Consider the following 19,385-nt stretch of genomic DNA (forward strand, 5'->3'; position numbering starts at 1 on the left):
AGTTTATCTAAAAGCAAATAATGATCAACCAAATCAAAAGCTTTAGTTAAATAACAATATAGGTCTATAGTTACACTGCAAAACATGCTCTTCTTATTTAGTATTTTTGTCTTGTTTCCAGTCCAAATATCTAACAATTCTTAAATCAAGATGCATTTACTAGATCAGTAAAACGACATGAGATATTTGTCCTTGTTTTCTGGAAAACAAAAATTTCTGTTTGGGACGGAGACGAGAAACAAGATTTCAATCAGAAATAAGATTATTTTTCTCACCCCATTGGCAGATCATTTTGCCTGTTTTAAGCAAAAACTCACTTCATTTTGATTTTAATTTTAAGAAAACAAGGACAAATATCTCATGTCGTTTTACTGGTCTAGTAAATGCATCTTGATTGAAGAATTGTTAGATATTTAGACTGGAAACAAGACTGAGTAAGAAGAGCATTTTTTGCAGTGCAGAAGAGATTTATAATTATTAGCTCTAATAAAGCAACACCACATGTGGAAACTGATTTCACACACTTTTAACCAGAGCACAAACATTAGTTTTATCGCTCTAATCTAGTTAAACAGATTCGCTGAAGCGTTACCAACTCTAAGCCTCTTGATCTGAGGTCAGTTTACCGCGGTAAAGGCAGCCAGTCAGTCAGCAGACAGTCAGATGGAGGAGTGTGTGTGTGTGTGTTGAACCCGTGATGGTCATGAGAACTTCTCAAGGGCTTTTAGAGCCGCAGAATCTCAGCAGATCTAGAGTCTGGCTCTCAGGAATCACATCAGCTCAGGTAAGCGCCGACTCTCATCAGAAAAACATTCAATTCAGTCACTCAATGTTTATACTGTCAGATGTCTATTAATTATGCATTTTTAATGTTATATAATAGAAGAAATGCAAATTATTCACAAAATTTTTTAATTTTTAAGAACATATCCCGGTTATAGCAAAAAATGCTTTTCTTACTCAGTATTTTTGTCTTGTTTTAAGTAAAAAATATCAGGAAAAAATCATTAAGAAACATTTACTAGACAAGCAAACATTTTTGTCTTGTTTTGGGGAAAAAAACTAAAAATTAGGAGAATTTTTGCATGAAATTAGCAAAATAATCTGCCAATGGGGAGAGAAAAATAATCTTAATTCAAACAGAAAACAAGATTATTTTTCTCACCCCATTGGCAGATTATTTATCTTATTTTAAGCAAAAACTCTCTTCATTTGGAGTTATTTTTTTCACAAAACTAGACAATAATTTTTACTTTTCTAGTAAATAGACAAGTAAAAAAGTAATAATAGAATATATTTTGCATTAAAAAATTATTATAGATATATACAAATATATATATATTTTTTAATTAAATACATTTTTCATTACTGCTATTTAAATTGTAATCGTACCTTTGCATCAGAGTAGTTTGTTGGTTTTCTAAATGTAACTTTAATAAAAAATACATTATAACTGTAAAAATAATGACTATATTACAGTAATGATAATCAAAAACCATCAAGAATAAAACATCAGAGAGTCAACTCTACACTGACTTTAATGCGGTTTCATTTACTTTATTACATTTAGAGTCACTGAATGTTCATATTGTCAGATGTGTATTAATGATGTATTTTTATCTTTTGTACACTGTAAAAAAAACAACTAAAAATGTCTTCAAATGAAAATTTTCTAGTGACTGATCACATCTACATTTTTCAGTTGGGCGAATTGAAATTCTGTGAATTGATGCAATTTAATAAAATAAAATAAATCAATTTGGTCAACTGAGAAATGTAACTGTGATCAGTCTCTAGAAAATGTTCAATTGGAGACCTGCACTTTTTTTACACTGTAATATAAGAACAAAAAAACTTCCTTAATGTCCAGGTAATGAATATACCTTACATTTAAAACTAATAATAATATAATCTATTTTTATATATATATATATTGTAATCGTACTTTTGCATTAGAGCAATTTGTTGTTTTTCTAAAGTTATCCTCATTTTAATAAAAAATACATTATTACTGTAAAAAAACTAGATTACAGTAATGAGAATATAAAGAAACATGTAATTATGTATATATAATATATATTAATGGAACTGAAAGTATGCTTTATTGCTATGCAAAATTTTATTTGGGGTGAAATTTGACCTGGCCGTGGTTTTCTGAGCTTGATCTGTGTGTCGTATGTCAGTGTGTGTGTGTCGTATCTCAGTGTGTGTGTGTCGTATCTCAGTGTGTGTGTGTCGTATGTCAGTGTGAGTGTGTCGTATCTCAGTGTGTGTCGTATGTCAGTGTGTGTGTGTCGTATCTCAGTGTGTGTGTGTCGTATGTCAGTGTGTGTGTGTCGTATGTCAGTGTGTGTGTGTCGTATCTCAGTGTGTGTGTGTCGTATGTCAGTGTGAGTGTGTCGTATCTCAGTGTGTGTCGTATGTCAGTGTGTGTGTGTCGTATCTCAGTGTGTGTGTGTCGTATGTCAGTGTGTGTGTGTCGTATGTCAGTGTGTGTGTGTCGTATGTCAGTGTGTGTGTGTCGTATCTCAGTGTGTGTGTGTCGTATGTCAGTGTGTGTGTGTCGTATGTCAGTGTGTGTGTGTCGTATCTCAGTGTGTGTGTGTCGTATCTCAGTGTGTGTGTGTCGTATGTCAGTGTGAGTGTGTCGTATCTCAGTGTGTGTCGTATGTCAGTGTGTGTGTGTCGTATCTCAGTGTGTGTGTGTCGTATGTCAGTGTGTGTGTGTCGTATGTCAGTGTGTGTGTGTCGTATCTCAGTGTGTGTGTGTCGTATGTCAGTGTGAGTGTGTCGTATCTCAGTGTGTGTCGTATGTCAGTGTGTGTGTGTCGTATCTCAGTGTGTGTGTGTCGTATGTCAGTGTGTGTGTGTCGTATGTCAGTGTGTGTGTGTCGTATGTCAGTGTGTGTGTGTCGTATCTCAGTGTGTGTGTGTCGTATGTCAGTGTGTGTGTGTCGTATGTCAGTGTGTGTGTGTCGTATCTCAGTGTGTGTGTGTCGTATCTCAGTGTGTGTGTGTCGTATCTCAGTGTGTGTGTGTCGTATGTCAGTGTGAGTGTGTCGTATCTCAGTGTGTGTCGTATGTCAGTGTGTGTGTGTCGTATCTCAGTGTGTGTGTGTCGTATGTCAGTGTGTGTGTGTCGTATGTCAGTGTGTGTGTGTCGTATGTCAGTGTGTGTGTGTCGTATGTCAGTGTGTGTGTGTCGTATCTCAGTGTGTGTGTGTCGTATGTCAGTGTGTGTGTGTCGTATGTCAGTGTGTGTGTGTCGTATCTCAGTGTGTGTGTGTCGTATCTCAGTGTGTGTGTGTCGTATCTCAGTGTGTGTGTGTCGTATGTCAGTGTGAGTGTGTCGTATCTCAGTGTGTGTCGTATGTCAGTGTGTGTGTGTCGTATCTCAGTGTGTGTGTGTCGTATGTCAGTGTGTGTGTGTCGTATGTCAGTGTGTGTGTGTCGTATGTCAGTGTGTGTGTGTCGTATGTCAGTGTGTGTGTGTCGTATCTCAGTGTGTGTGTGTCGTATGTCAGTGTGTGTGTGTCGTATGTCAGTGTGTGTGTGTCGTATCTCAGTGTGTGTGTGTCGTATCTCAGTGTGTGTGTGTCGTATCTCAGTGTGTGTGTCGTATCTCAGTGTGTGTGTGTCGTATGTCAGTGTGTGTGTGTCGTATGTCAGTGTGTGTGTGTCGTATGTCAGTGTGTGTGTGTCGTATGTCAGTGTGTGTGTGTCGTATGTCAGTGTGTGTGTGTCGTATTTCAGTGTGTGTGTGTCGTATGTCAGTGTGTGTGTGTGTGTCGTATGTCAGTGTGTGTGTCGTATGTCAGTGTGTGTGTGTCGTATGTCAGTGTGTGTGTGTCGTATGTCAGTGTGTGTGTGTCGTATCTCAGTGTGTGTCGTATCTCAGTGTGTGTGTGTCGTATGTCAGTGTGTGTGTGTCGTATGTCAGTGTGTGTGTGTCGTATGTCAGTGTGTGTGTGTCGTATGTCAGTGTGTGTGTGTCGTATGTCAGTGTGTGTGTGTCGTATGTCAGTGTGTGTGTGTCGTATTTCAGTGTGTGTGTGTCGTATGTCAGTGTGTGTGTGTGTGTCGTATGTCAGTGTGTGTGTCGTATGTCAGTGTGTGTGTGTGTCGTATCTCAGTGTGTGTGTCGTATCTCAGTGTGTGTGTCGTATCTCAGTGTGTGTGTCGTATCTCAGTGTGTGTGTCGTATCTCAGTGTGTGTCGAATCTCAGTGTGTGTGTCGTATCTCAGTGTGTGTGTCGCATCTCAGTGTGTGTGTCGTATCTCAGTGTGTGTGTCGTATCTCAGTGTGTGTGTCGTATCTCAGTGTGTGTGTCGCATCTCAGTGTGTGTGTCGTATCTCAGTGTGTCGTATCTCAGTGTGTGTGTCGTATCTCAATGTGTGTGTCGAATCTCAGTGTGTGTCGTATCTCAGTGTGTGTGTCGTATCTCAGTGTGTGTGTCGAATCTCAGTGTGTGTCATATCTCAGTGTGTGTGTCGTATCTCAGTGTGTGTGTCGTATCTCAGTGTGTGTCGTATCTCAGTGTGTGTCGTATCTCAGTGTGTGTGTCGTATCTCAGTGTGTGTGTCGTATCTCAGTGTGTGTGTGTCGTATCTCAGTGTGTGTGTGTCGTATCTCAGTGTGTCATATCTCAGTGTGTGTGTCGTATCTCAGTGTGTGTCATATCTCAGTGTGTGTGTCGTATCTCAGTGTGTGTCATATCTCAGTGTGTGTCATATCTCAGTGTGTGTCATATCTCAGTGTGTGTGTCGTATCTCAGTGTGTGTGTCGTATGTCAGTGTGTCGTATCTCAGTGTGTGTGTGTCGTATCTCAGTGTGTGTGTCGTATCTCAGTGTGTGTGTCATATCTCAGTGTGTGTGTCATATCTCAGTGTGTGTGTCGTATGTCAGTGTGTCGTATCTCAGTGTGTGTGTGTCGTATCTCAGTGTGTGTGTCGTATCTCAGTGTGTGTGTGTCGTATCTCAGTGTGTGTCATATCTCAGTGTGTGTGTCATATCTCAGTGTGTGTGTCGTATCTCAGTGTGTGTCGTATCTCAGTGTGTGTGTCGTATCTCAATGTGTGTGTCGTATCTCAGTGTGTGTCGAATCTCAGTGTGTGTCGTATCTCAGTGTGTGTGTCGTATCTCAGTGTGTGTGTCGTATCTCAGTGTGTGTCGTATCTCAGTGTGTGTGTCGTATCTCAATGTGTGTGTCGAATCTCAGTGTGTGTCGTATCTCAATGTGTGTGTCGTATCTCAGTGTGTCGAATCTCAGTGTGTGTGTCGTATCTCAGTGTGTGTGTCGTATCTCAGTGTGTGTCGTATCTCAGTGTGTGTGTCGTATCTCAATGTGTGTGTTGTATCTCAGTGTGTGTCGTATCTCAGTGTGTGTGTCGAATCTCAGTGTGTGTGTCGTATCTCAGTGTGTGTGTCGTATCTCAGTGTGTGTGTCGTATCTCAGTGTGTCGAATCTCAGTGTGTGTGTCGTATCTCAGTGTGTGTCGTATCTCAGTGTGTGTGTCGAATCTCAGTGTGTGTGTCGTATCTCAGTGTGTGTGTCGTATCTCAGTGTGTGTCATATCTCAGTGTGTGTGTCGTATCTCAGTGTGTGTGTCGTATCTCAGTGTGTGTCATATCTCAGTGTGTGTGTCGTATCTCAGTGTGTGTGTCGTATCTCAGTGTGTGTGTCGTATCTCAGTGTGTGTGTCGAATCTCAGTGTGTGTGTCGTATCTCAGTGTGTGTGTCGTATCTCAGTGTGTGTCATATCTCAGTGTGTGTGTCGTATCTCAGTGTGTGTGTCGTATCTCAGTGTGTGTCGAATCTCAGTGTGTGTGTCGTATCTCAGTGTGTGTCGTATCTCAGTGTGTGTGTCGAATCTCAGTGTGTGTGTCGTATCTCAGTGTGTGTGTCGTATCTCAGTGTGTGTGTCGTATCTCAGTGTGTGTGTCGTATCTCAGTGTGTGTGTCGTATCTCAGTGTGTGTGTCGTATCTCAGTGTGTGTCGTATCTCAGTGTGTGTGTCGTATCTCAGTGTGTGTCGAATCTCAGTGTGTGTGTCGTATCTCAGTGTGTGTGTCGTATCTCAGTGTGTGTCGAATCTCAGTGTGTGTGTCGTATCTCAGTGTGTGTGTCGTATCTCAGTGTGTGTGTCGTATGTCAGTGTGTGTTTCTGATGAGCTGCTGCTGTTGTCGTTCTCAGTGTGTGTGTGTGTGTGTGTGTGTGTGTGTGTTTCTGACGAGCTGCCGCTGTTGTCGTTCTCAGTGTTTGCTCATCATGTCTTACGGTGGATCAGGCTCAGCGTCTCGAGGAGAGTTTAGTGTTCATTTCTCCAGCAGACGAGGCGCTGGATTCATCAGAGCTGAAGAGTGAGTGAAGAGCCACACACACACCTGCAGGAAACACTGATGTTCATCATCTAACGTGTGTGTGTGAGCCTGTTTATGTGGTTTATGAGGACACAAATTTGTATAACTACATGGGTATTACACTGGTATTACACTATAAATGTGGTTTATGAGGACATATCAAATGTCCTCATAATTCAAACGGCCTTAAAAACATACTAAATGATGTTTTTTTGAGAAAGTAAAAATGCAGAATGTTTCCTGTGATGGGTAGGTTTAGGGGCAGTGTGTGTGTGTGCGTGTGTGTGTGTGTGTGATGGGTAGGTTTAGGGGCAGTGTGTGTGTGTGTGTGTGTGTGTGTGTGCGTGTGTGTGCGTGTGTGTGTGTGTGTGTGATGGGTAGGTTTAGGGGCAGTGTAAGGGGATCGAAAATACGATTTGTACAGTATAAAAACCATTACGCCTATGGAGAGTCCCTGTAAACCACATAGACCAACATGTGTGTGTGTGTGTGTGTGTGTGTGTGTGTGTGTGTGTGTAGGGCTGCAGGAATCGCTCTACTGGCCGTGATCCTCACAGCGCTGCTCATTATGGGCTGCTGGTACTACCGGCGCCGGGGCGGGTACAAGATGATCCGGGTGAGTCATGTGACGCTCGGGAGGGTCATGTGATCACACTGTACAATGATGTCATAATGAGAACAGAAATATTCATACAGCGCAGATAGCGGATGATGATGTCATGCACAGCAAAAAATGCTCTTCTTACTTAGTAATTGTGTCTGGTTTCTGGACCAAACATCTAAATATTCTTAAAGGTGCCCTAGAATGATTTAAATAATGTTAAAGTGTTCTCTGATATCTACAGAGGGTGTGTGGCTTATTTAAGGGCAACAATTGTCCAGATGCAGTTTTGCAGGTCCATTTACAACCCTATAAATTGTCCCCAGGATGTAATGCTCTGTTTTTGCCATATTTGGAAAGGTCATGAATATTAATGTTGAGCTCTGCTCTGATTGGCTTATTTCAGCAGTTCAGCGAATCGTCTCGTGAGTCCTGACAGAACACAGACCGACTGAACGACACTTACAGCAGAACATCTCAAATGGAGATTGATCAAATGCAGTGTACTTGTTTATTGGTGTTTTCAGATCATCCGCGGGCGAGAAAGAGCTCGCGTTCGTGCGGTTGCCAGATTTCAGTCATTAAATCCCCCAAACAGAGCTTTACTGTGAAAAGAAACCCGTATACTCTCCAGTGTTTACCTAAACATGTCCAATCTGGCAACCATATGCACGCTCTCTCTCTCTCTCTCTCTCTCTCTCTCTCTCTCTCTCTCTCTCTCTCTCTCTCTCTCTCTCTCTCTCTCTCTCTCTCTCTCTCTCTCTCTCTCTCTGATGATCTGAAAACACCAATAAACAAGTAAGCTGTATTTGATCAATCTCTATTTGAGATGTTCTGCTTAAAGTGTCGTTCAGTCCACATTTCCGACTTGTCTTCTTTCGTCAGCGATATTGCACGTTTATATAACGTTAGTCACAGTGAAGGCTACGGTTACGCAGTGACTGTGATGTAGCCTAATCTGAAATACAAATAGGCAAAAACATCATAGACCTACTTCAGTTCTCAAATATATAAATATATAACTTATATTTTTACAAAATGAATAGCCTATCGTTTTAACTTATATGGTGGAAAAGGAGACGTTTGCTAGAAGGATCGAGGGAACGATCTGTAAGCAAAGTATCTACGGTTGTATTTTGTAATAATATTCCCCTTTGTCATCAGACACACTATTTAGTTTGGTATGGTCCTGTGAGTTTCCTATTGTTACTGTAAGCATCTCGCGTTATCTAGACAATGCTGTCTCTCTAAGAAACTCTCAGTTTAATCAGAAATGGTTTAATCAGTCAATAAGTGGATAAATCGCTGCTCACTGCTGCAGGAATACAGTCGCCACTTTCTTCAGTTTAAGACGCTGAGCGAAGCTTGAGATGGGCCGAACAAACGAACGATCTTGAATTAAGTTGTGGTAAATGGACTGCATTTATATAGCGCTTTTATCCAAAGCGCTTTACATTTTTGCCTCACATTCACCCATTCATACACCGACGGCGGTGTCAGCCATGTAAGGCGCCATCCAGCTCGTCGGGAGCAGCTGGGGTTAGGTGTCTTGCTCAAGGACACCTCGACACTTGGTCAGGTGGAACCGGGGATTGAACCACCAACCTTCTGGTTTGTAGACAACCTACATGAACCACTGAGCCACTGCCGCCCCAGTGGCATGTTGCGGTATCGGATTATAAGCCTCAGCCATGACTGTTGACATATGAACAGTCCTCCCGTCCCCAGCCTGAACATGACGTGTGTTCATTTGGCTCCGTCAGTTCCGACAGATAATGCTCATGTTCGGACAGATGCAAATGTTGTGGCGTGTATATTAAAGATCCCCAACGCTCGCGTCACGGTTGGGTTTATGTTGAGAAGCACTTTTTTTCCCGTGGTGTTTTTGATTTACGAGATTTACATCAGAAGGAGGAGGCGATGGTGTCTGAGACTCTCAGTGTGTGATGTCCATGTGCTGAACTCTTATTATTTCACCATGGCAAGATTAATTCAGTTTTTCATTCTAGGGCACCTTTAAATCAAGATGCATTTACTAGATAAGTAAAACGACATAAGATATTTTTTCTTGTTTTGTTTTGTTTCTCACCCCATTGGCAGATCATTTTGCCTGTTTTAAGCAAAAACTCACTTCATTTAGATTTTATTTTCAACAAAACAAGAAACATTTTTTTGCAGTGTGTGTCTGAAGGCGTGATCACTGAGAGACGAAAAACATGATCAGACTGTATATAAGAATTCTCCATTAGGATTTCAGAAGTCCAGCTGTGGGACTGGATCATGTGACTCTTACCTCTTGTGTGTGTGTGTGTGTGTGTGTGTGTTTGTGTGTGTGTGTGTGTTTCAGAATGGACGAGGCAGCGGTCAGTCGTGGAGAGAAATGATGAGGACGGGTCAGCACAGCGAATCCGGGTCCGGAGAGGAAAACAAACTGGCCATGAACGAATTCAGCAACCTGCAACCAGCGGTATAACACACACACACACACACACACACACACACACACACACACACACACACACACACACACACACACACACACACACACACACACACACACACACACACACACACACACACACACACACACAGGTTGCAACTTGGCACCTGTGCAATAAGTCCATTCCCGACATTTCCTCACTACTAAATATTCCACGCTCAACTGTTAGTGGGATTAGAACAAAGTGGAAGCCATTGGGAACAACAGCAACTCAGCCACGAAGTGTTCAATCCCAGAGCGGGGTCAGCGCATGCTGAGGGTCACAGTGCGCAGAAGTCTCCAACTTTCTGCAGAGTCAACAGCTCCAGACCTCCAGACTTCTGTGGCCTTCAGATGAGCTCAAGAACAGCGGAGAGAGCTTCATGGAATGGGTTTCCATGGCCGAGCAGCTCATCCAAGCCTTACATCACCAAGAGCAATGCAAAGTGTGGGATGCAGTGGAGTAAAGCAGCCGCCACTGGACTCTAGAGCAGTGAGACGTGTTCTCTGAGCGACCAATCACGCTTCAGTCTGACAATCACATGGACGAGTCTGGGTTTGGCGTCGCCAGGAGAACGGGACTTGCCTGACTGCAGTATGCCAATTGTAAAGTTTGGTGGAGGGGGGATTATGGTGTGAGTTGTTTTTCAGGGGTTGGCCTCTTAGTTCAGGTGAAAGGAACTGTTAAGTGCCTTAAAAGACCAAGACATTTTGGACAATTTCATGCACCCATCTTTGTTGGGATCATTTTGTGGACGGCCCCTTCCTGTCCCAGCATGACTGCGCTCCAGTGCTCAAAGCGTCGCTCCATAAAGACATGGATGAGGAGTTTGGTGTGGAGTAACTGGACTGGCCTGCACAGAGTCCTGAGCTCAACCCGATAGAACAGCTTTGGGATGAATTAGAGCGGAGACTGAGAGCCAGGCCTTCTCGTCCAACATCAGTGCCTGACCTCACAAATGAGCTTCTAGAAGAATGGGCAAAAATCCCCATAAACACACTCCTAAACCTTGAGGAAAGCCTTCCCAGAAGAGCTGGAGCTGTTAGAGCTGCAAAGGGTGGGCCGACTCTTTCTGCCACATTTAGTTTTCAGAGAACAAGGCTCTCATTACCCAGAATTCCAGAGGGGATAAAGGAGGCATGTGACCTGCTGCAGGGCAAAAAGAGCTTTAGTGTGCGTCATTAGTCGTGGTGTGAGGATTACAAACGACTGGAATATATGTGTGTGTGTGTGTGAGAGAGTAGTTGTGAGAGAGTGTGTGTGCGTGAGAGAGTCCGTGTGTGTGCTTGTTTTTATAAAAATATGAGGACACGTATATAATGCCATGGGTATGACACAGGTATTACAGGAGAGGGTGAAATATGAGGACATTACCCATGGCCCCACTTTACAAAAGGCTTATAAATCACACAGGAGGAGTTTTTATGAGAAAGTAAAAATGCAGAATGTTTCCTGTGGTGGGTAGGTTTAGGGGCAGTGTGTGTGTGTGTGTGTGTGTGTGTGTGTGTGTGTGTGTGTGTGTGTGATGGGTAGGTTTAGGGGCAGTGTGTGTGTGTGTGTGTGATGGGTAGGTTTAGGGGCAGTGTAAGGGGATAGAAAATATGGTTTGTACAGTATAAAAACCATTACACCTATGGAATGTCCCCACATTTCACAAAAACAAATGTGTGTGTGTGTGTATATGAGAGAGTGCGTGAGAATGTGTGTGTAAGAGTGAGTGTATGCGAGCGTGTGTTGAACTGCTGGTTCTCATGAATAGATCAGTCATTCTTTGCACAATAATTTTACTGAAATACTACAAAACTGCTGCTCTACATCTAATGGTATAACTTCATCTAATAATACATGTTTAAGAAAAGACCAAAAACTCTTAAAAATATTACATTTAACATTCATGGAACTCTTCCATTGCACAAAAGGTCCATTATAGTGGAAAATAATTATTTATAACTACTTTTTATAATTCCTCAAGAAAAAAAGTTATTTAAGAACTGATCACTAGAAGGTTTCGGTCATCATCTGAAGAGTTAATATCGGTCATCACCTGAAGAGTTAATATCGGTCATCATCTGAAGAGTTAATATCGGTCATCATCTGAAGAGTTAATATCGGTCATCACCTTAAGAGTTAATATCGGTCAACATCTGAAGAGTTAATATCGGTCATCATCTGAGTTAATATCGGTCATCATCGGAGTTAATATCGGTCATCATCTGAAGAGTTAATATCGGCCATCACCTGAAGAGTTAATATCGGTCATCACCTGAAGAGTTTAAATCGGTCATCACCTGAAGAGTTAATATCGGTCATCATCTGAAGAGTTAATATCGGTCATCACCTTAAGAGTTAATATCGGTCATCATCTGAAGAGTTAATATCGGTCATCATCTGAGTTAATATCGGTCATCATCTGAAGAGTTAATATCGGTCATCACCTGAAGAGTTAATATCGGTCATCATCTGAAGAGTTAATATCGGTCATCACCTGAAGAGTTAATATCGGTCATCACCTGAAGAGTTTATATCGGTCATCACCTGAAGAGTTAATATCGGTCATCATCTGAAGAGTTAATATCGGTCATCATCTGAGTTAATATCGGCCATCATCTGAAGAGTTAATATCGGTCATCACATTAGGAGTTAATATCGGTCATCACCTTAAGAGTTAATATCGGTCATCATCTGAAGAGTTAATATAGGTCATCATCTGAGTTAATATCGGTCATCATCTGAAGAGTTAATATCGGTCATCATCAGAAGAGTTAATATCGGTCATCACCTGAAGAGTTTATATCGGTCATCATCCGAAGAGTTAATATCGGTCTTCATCCGAAGAGTTAATATCGGTCATCATCAGAAGAGTTAATATCGGTCATCATCTGAGTTAATATCGGTCATCATCTGAAGAGTTAATATCGGTCATCACCTGAAGAGTTAATATCGGTCATCACCTGAAGAGTTAATATCGGTCATCATCTGAAGAGTTAATATCGGTCATCACCTGAAGAGTTAATATCGGTCATCATCCGAAGAGTTAATATCGGTCTTCATCCGAAGAGTTAATATCGGTCATCATCCGAAGAGTTAATATCGGTCTTCATCCGAGAGTTAATATCGGTTATCACCTGAAGAGTTAATATCGGTCATCACCTGAAGAGTTAATATCGGTCATCACCTTAAGAGTTAATATCGGTCATCATCTGAAGAGTTAATATCGGTCATCATCTGAGTTAATATCGGTCATCATCTGAAGAGTTAATATCGGTCATCATCTGAGTTAATATCGGTCATCATCTGAAGAGTTAATATCGGTCATCACCTGAAGAGTTAATATCGGTCATCATCAGAAGAGTTAATATCGGTCATCATCAGAAGAGTTAATATCAGTCATCACCTGAAGAGTTTATATCGGTCATCATCCGAAGAGTTAATATCGGTCTTCATCCGAAGAGTTAATATCGGTCATCATCCGAAGAGTTAATATCGGTCTTCATCCGAGAGTTAATATCGGTTATCACCTGAAGAGTTAATATCGGTCATCACCTGAAGAGTTAATATCGGTCTTCATCCGAAGAGTTAATATCGGTCTTCATCCGAAGAGTTAATATCGGTCTTCATCCAAAGAGTTAATATCGGTCTTCATCCGAAGAGTTAATATCGGTCATCATCTGAAGAGTTAACATCGGTCTTCATCTGAAGAGTTAATATCGGTCTCCATCTGAAGAGTTAATATCGGTCTCCATCTGAAGAGTTAATATCGGTCATCCCCAGAAGAGTTAATATCGGTCATCATCTGAAGAGTTAATATCGGTCATCACCTGAAGAGTTAATATCGGTCATCACCTGAAGAGTTTATATCGGTCATCACCTGAAGAGTTAATATCGGTCATCACCTGAAGAGTTAATATCGGTTATAATTCAGAAGAGTTAATATCGGTCTTCATATTAAGAGTTAACATCGGTCTTCATCTGAAGAGTTAATATCGGTCATCATCTGAAGAGTTAACATCGGTCTTCATCTGAAGAGTTAATATCGGTCTTCATATTAAGAGTTAATATCGGTCTCCATCTGGAGAGTTAATATCGGTAATCATCTGAAGAGTTAATATCGGTCCTCATCAGAAGAGTTAATATCGGTCTTCATATTAAGAGTTAATATGGGTCTTCATCTGAAGAGTTAATATCGGTCATCATCTGAAGAGTTAATATCGGTCCTCATCAGAAGAGTTAATATTGGTCTTCATATTAAGAGTTAATATCAGCCACCATCTGAAGAGTTAATATCGGTCTTCATCTGAAGAGTTAATATCGGTCATCATCTGAAGAGTTAACATCGGTCTTCATCTGAAGAGTTAATATCGGTCTCCATCTGAAGAGTTAATATCGGTTATCATCTGAAGAGTTAATATCGGTCCTCATCAGAAGAGTTAATATCGGTCTTCATATTAAGAGTTAATATCGGTCTCCATCTGAAGAGCTAATATCGGTAATCATCTGAAGAGTTAATATCGGTCTTCACCTGAAGAGTTAATATTGGTCTTCATATTAAGAGTTAACATCGGTCTTCATCTGAAAAGTTAATATCGATCATCATCTGAAGAGTTAATATCGGTCCTAATCAGAAGAGTTAATATCGGTCAACATCTGAAGAGTTAATATCGGTCGTCATCTGAAGAGTTAATATCGGTTATCATCTGAAGAGTTAATATTGGTCATCATCTGAAGAGTTAATATCGGTCATCATGTGAAGAGTTAATATCAGATATCCTCAACATACAAGTTTATACTGTAGGTCAGTTTGGAAGCATTTGATGGCGTCTGTCTCTCCTCTCTTCTAGATTCCCAACGCTCCACCAGCCTATGAGAAGATCGCCTCCCGACCGTCGCCTCCTCCTTACTCTCCATGAGGCGAATCCCGGGAGAATCCTGGGATGTGTGTTTGAGAGCAGGACGAGCTGATCATCAGGATTCTTCCCAAAGCTTGAGAAACCTCTGAGACGGAAGAGCCTGGAGGCTGAGGAGTTTAAAACACATTTAAATAAAGTTCTAGTTTAGTTCACAGTCACGTGTTACTGATGATTTACTTTTAAACTTTAATCCTTCTCGAATGTGTGTTTATTTTCTAAATGTATTTTTCCTTGATCAGTGGGAAATCCCTGACAGTACGTGTGTGAACGGGCATCAGAGCAGCAGAATAAAACACTAGGGCACAAAGACTGCGTTTGTTTCTGAGCCTCTAACACACAGATGATTAAGATGATGATGGTGATTATGAAGGGTCTGAGAGCTGATCATTAACTAGATCACAAACTAATCTGAAAGAAAACACTTGATCAATATATCAGCGTTCACACTCTTTATCAGGGATCATTTTACAGGACTTTTCCATTTTACTGCCATGGGAATAAAAGACGAGGATTATTATGATGAAGATTATTAGAAAGACAAAATTATGAAAAAAGTTGAAATCGACATATTATAATTATAAAATAAAAAGTTTATATTATGAGATGAGCCACCATTATGAAAAGTTAAAAAAAATATAATTATGAAAACTGGCAAAATGATGGAAAAAGTTGCAAAATGAGGAATTAATTATGACATAATTATGAAAAGTTGAAATTATGAGGATAAAAATATGAAAATGATAGAATTATGAAAAAGTTTGAATTATGAGATACTGTCATAATTATGTTAAAAAGTAAAAATGAGGAAAACAGTAAAAATTGACATAATTATGAAATAAAAAGTTAAAATGATTACATAAAATGTAGAATTATGAAGTCAAAATGTACATTATAATTATGAAATAAAAAGTTAATATTATGAGATAAGAGCCAAAATTATGAAAAAAGTTGCAAATATGACATACTTAAGAAATTATGAAAAGTTGAAATTATGACAAGTTAAAAATATGAAATTATAAAATTATGAAAAAGTTGAAATTATGAGATACTGTCATGATTATGTTAAAAAGTACAAATTATGAAAACGGTCAAAATGTACAATTATCAAATAAAAAGTTAAAACTATGAAATAAAAAGTTAATATTATGATAAGAGCCAAAATTATGAATACAGTTGAAAATATGAAAATGAAATAAAGGTGAAATTATGAGACAATTACGTTAAAAATAAATCATAATAAAAGTCAAATTTTGCTCTCAGTTTTCAGTTATAATCATCAAAATTAAAAGAAATTAACATTTGAAATATATCAGTATGTGTGTAATAAATGAATATAATATACAAGTTTCACTTTTTGAATGGAATTAGTGAAATAAATCAACTTTGTGATGATATTATAATTATATGACCAGCACCTGTAAAAACCGGAAGAATGCAAAATTGATCTCCGACGGGGCTTCAAGAAAAGAATTTAGCTCAAATGGGTTCAAAAAGTCTGTGAATCTCTGATCTAATTAAAGCATCTTTACACAGACGAGTTAAGGCGGCTCAAAATCCTGTGTAAAGACGCGATGCCGCATTAAAGCAGACTTAAAATATGCCGGGTCTGACCCACCTCGGCCCCTAGTATCAAAGACGACATAGAAACGGTTTTAATTCCTGTGTAAATGCATTCATGCCGCTTCAAGGAAAGATTAAACGGTCTGTGTAAATGCATATTTTTGTGATTTTATGCTGCTTCAGAATCGGTTTCTGTGCCACGTTTGCTGTGTAAAGATGCCTTTAGTTTAATGAACTCAAAAGAAACCCATGATTTTACTTCAGTCATAAATATGCCAAGTTTATTGTCATGTATATAGAGGAAACACAAACCCAACTGTTATCAGATAATGTCTGAATACTCAATCTGAATGCACTACTTTGCCAGACATACTCTTAAATAGACTGTTCTACAGAATAATATTAATCATTTAATGGAAAATGCTACAAAACATTCAAACCTTTGCATACAAATGGAGTAGAAAAGATTCAGCCAAACAAATACTGTTATGTACATTACTGGCCATTTGAAATTTCCAAATTGCTCTTGGTGAAACCAACAATACACTGCAAAAAATGCTCTTCTTACTCAGTAATTTGGTCTTGTTTCGAGTCTAAATATCTAACAATTCTTAAATCAAGATGCATTTACTAGAACAGTAAAACAACATAAGTTATTTGTCTTCGTTTTCTTAAAAATTAAAATCAAAATGAAGTGAGTTTTTGCTTAAAACAGGCAAAATGATCTGCCAATGGGGTGAGAAAAATAATCTTATTTCTGATTGAAATCTTGTTTCCGTCCCAATCAGAAATAAGATTATTTTTCTCAGATAATTTTGCCTGTTTTAAGCAGAAACTCACTTCATTTAGATTTTATTCCCCAGAAAACAAGCAAAAATGTCATTTTACTTATATAGTAAATGCATTTTGATTTAAGAATATTTAGATATTTGGACTGGAAACAAGAAATAACCACTAAATAAGAAGCACATTTTTTGCAGTGTATGTATTGTAAAGGGCAAAAATGCACAACATATTAATTTAGTTTAGCCTCCAACATTGGGAGGAATGGAAGCAAAGGAAGCCCAACTTCTCCACAAAGGACGAACCAATAAACAAACACCTCCAGAATTTCAGTGATTAGGCCTCCCAATGGTATCTGGATTTCTCAGTGGATTGTTGGTGTTTAAAGTAGGTACGGTAACCCTACTTGAGGAGGAACCAACCACTCGAGCGTCCATTGGCTTTGCCAACACTATGTTTAAAATGGCACCATCCGGGCTCAATAGTAGTTTACTCGGACTAGGGACCGTGTTTTGACCTTGTAGTGACTGGGATAGAATAGCAGGCTTTCCGATTGTCCCAGGATTCACAGCTCTGATAGGCGGACAAGGTGTCATTATGTTCATAAAAGGAGGAACACTTGCAATGGGAGTGGCTGGACCGCCGATTGGTGGAACCATCGCAACCGGAAGTTTCTGCATACGTGATATCGATGGAACGGTCAGCATTGGTGAATGCCGTGCAATTGCAGTTTTAATTGGAGGCATGGTCACTTGGTTTTGGGATAATCTTCCGTGCATTGGAGAAGTTGTGCTTAGTAAGCCTACTTGAGAAGAAGGGGCTTCTTTGGGACAGCCGGGAAGTCTCACAGTATCTGAAGATACACCGGGATTTTGACCAGACACTTTTGGTGAGGGAAGCCTGACTGGTGTAGCCAATCTCACACCTTGTATAACCGAAGAACTGTTTGGACCTCTAGGGGAAGCAGGGCCTTGCAATCCTCCAGGATTTGAGTTGATGAGCAGAACATGGCTGCCAGGTCCAAGGCCTTGAGAAGGTACGACGAATCTGGTGTTGTTGATCAGGAGCTGAGTTCCAGGGGCAAGCGGGGCATTTGTATTTATCACTATTTTCTCCTGGATGGTAGAGTTCTTGACCACTGGAGGAGGACTGGATACTCCAGAAGAGGCTGAGCCTGAAGAGCAAAAGGAGTTTGGTGTCTTGTTAGTGGTCACATCAACTGGTAACGTAGTGTGTTTGGTAATCAGGCTTCCTGAACAAGAGGACATCGTGATTAACCCTGGTTTACAGTGAGGAGCGTTTAAAATCGAGGAAGGTACGTCCGGTTTTACAACTGATAAAAGTGCCGAAGATGCCATGTGGCCGGTGCCTAGCGTCGAGAACGTGAGTGTTTTCCCATCAACAGTTCCTGATGCTTTCAGGGAACTTGCTGAGTTTCCCGACGGACTCCTAATTGGAGCCAAACAGCTTTTTTGAGCAAATAAAGTAGACATCCCAGATACTCTAGAGACAATCACAGGTGTAGCTTTCATAGAGGCTTCTGCAGTTGGCGTGAGTATTCTTGACATTAACCCTGGGACACCGAGGCTTTGGTTGTTTGTACCAGAAGAAGTACAGGATAAAGTTGTCCCTAACTTGGGAATTACCCTAGTAGAGGAAATGTTGACCTCTGGTGTCGATGATGGAATGGGAAGTGTGGAGTTGCTTATGAACATGACTCGAGATCCTGGCAAAGTGGCAGTGCTGACCTTTGGGACATTTGGGATATTCGTTGAAGGCGAGACCAGGAATACCTTTTGGAAAGCGGATTGATCTGGAGATCTGCTTTCTGGGAGAGTCCTCTTTTGCTGGGGTTTCATTCCACATTCCGTATTCTGCATGAAGCCTTGGATGTCTTTTGCGGTTACAAGAACGCTATTACCGTTTTTGCGTGCGGATTTACCGGGGATTGATGTTTTGGCTTGGGTGCCATCATTGCTAATCGGATTCAGGGTTGAAGGAGCCACAAAAGAATATGAGCTGACCGGAACAACATCCTTCGAGAGTGACTGAGGAGCGACTCCAGATTCAGAATTAGCTGAAAGAGCGTGTGTAGAGGACGTGGAAGACTTTGACACCAGAAAGGCTTGCAGTTGTGGCGAGATGGTAAAAACCGGGCTGGATGGCAAATTTGGATGGGTTCCACTTTCGGACGTCTGCACCTTGACCACTCCTGTATTTCCGCCTCTCGTGGTGACCAGGATGGACTGCGAGTCTCTAATGCACACTGTCCTGAGCTCCTGTTTAGCGTCAGATTTGGTCGGAACACTACTAGCTGATTTGTTCACGACCACCTTTGGCTCAGAAGTCTTTTTAGGCATAGCAGAACCTCCAACAAAGCTCCTTAAATTGGGTGTAACTACAGCAGATGGTGCTCTGGCAGTGCTGGTATCTATCAATGGCGCAACCTGCTGGACAGGAACCTTGTTTTCTGGTATGGTGAAGCCTGAAGCATTGGACAAGTACGTTGTGTTTTTAGGGAGAGGTGCCTTATTCTTGGCACTTTGAATCAGTATATTTGAAGGCAGTATAACAACATGTTGATCTGATGTTGACTGCGCTGAAAACTTTGCAGAAGTGCTTCCTTTCCTGAGAAGCCCAACGCCACCTGCGGTTTTGTACACCACCTGTTCAATGCTTTCGGTTGTGGAT

At 40.7% G+C, this 19,385-nt stretch overlaps 2 protein-coding genes across 2 annotated transcripts in view; one reads left to right on the forward strand and one right to left on the reverse strand.

The window, feature by feature from the left end:
* The first annotated feature begins 663 nt into the window (after positions 1–663).
* On the forward strand, positions 664–14,666 carry mlana (melan-A). The gene is made up of 5 exons (XM_067422644.1): positions 664–784; positions 6,260–6,363; positions 6,883–6,979; positions 9,312–9,431; positions 14,283–14,666. The coding sequence occupies exons 1-5, from the start codon at positions 698–700 to the stop codon at positions 14,349–14,351; spliced, it is 477 nt and encodes a 158-aa protein (XP_067278745.1). The 5' UTR covers positions 664–697; the 3' UTR covers positions 14,352–14,666.
* A 2,068-nt stretch (positions 14,667–16,734) lies between these two features.
* The window catches only part of LOC137045871 (uncharacterized bromodomain-containing protein 10-like), a 24,786-nt gene continuing 22,135 nt past the window's right edge, over positions 16,735–19,385 (reverse strand). The window contains exon 10 of the mRNA XM_067422814.1: positions 16,735–19,385. This exon is cut by the window's right edge and continues 394 nt beyond it. Coding sequence (XP_067278915.1) covers positions 17,024–19,385 — 2,362 coding nt within the window. The 3' untranslated portion in view covers positions 16,735–17,023.

The sequence above is a fragment of the Pseudorasbora parva genome, chromosome 18 (genome assembly GCF_024679245.1).
Source record: "Pseudorasbora parva isolate DD20220531a chromosome 18, ASM2467924v1, whole genome shotgun sequence".
Lineage (NCBI taxonomy): Eukaryota > Metazoa > Chordata > Actinopteri > Cypriniformes > Gobionidae > Pseudorasbora > Pseudorasbora parva.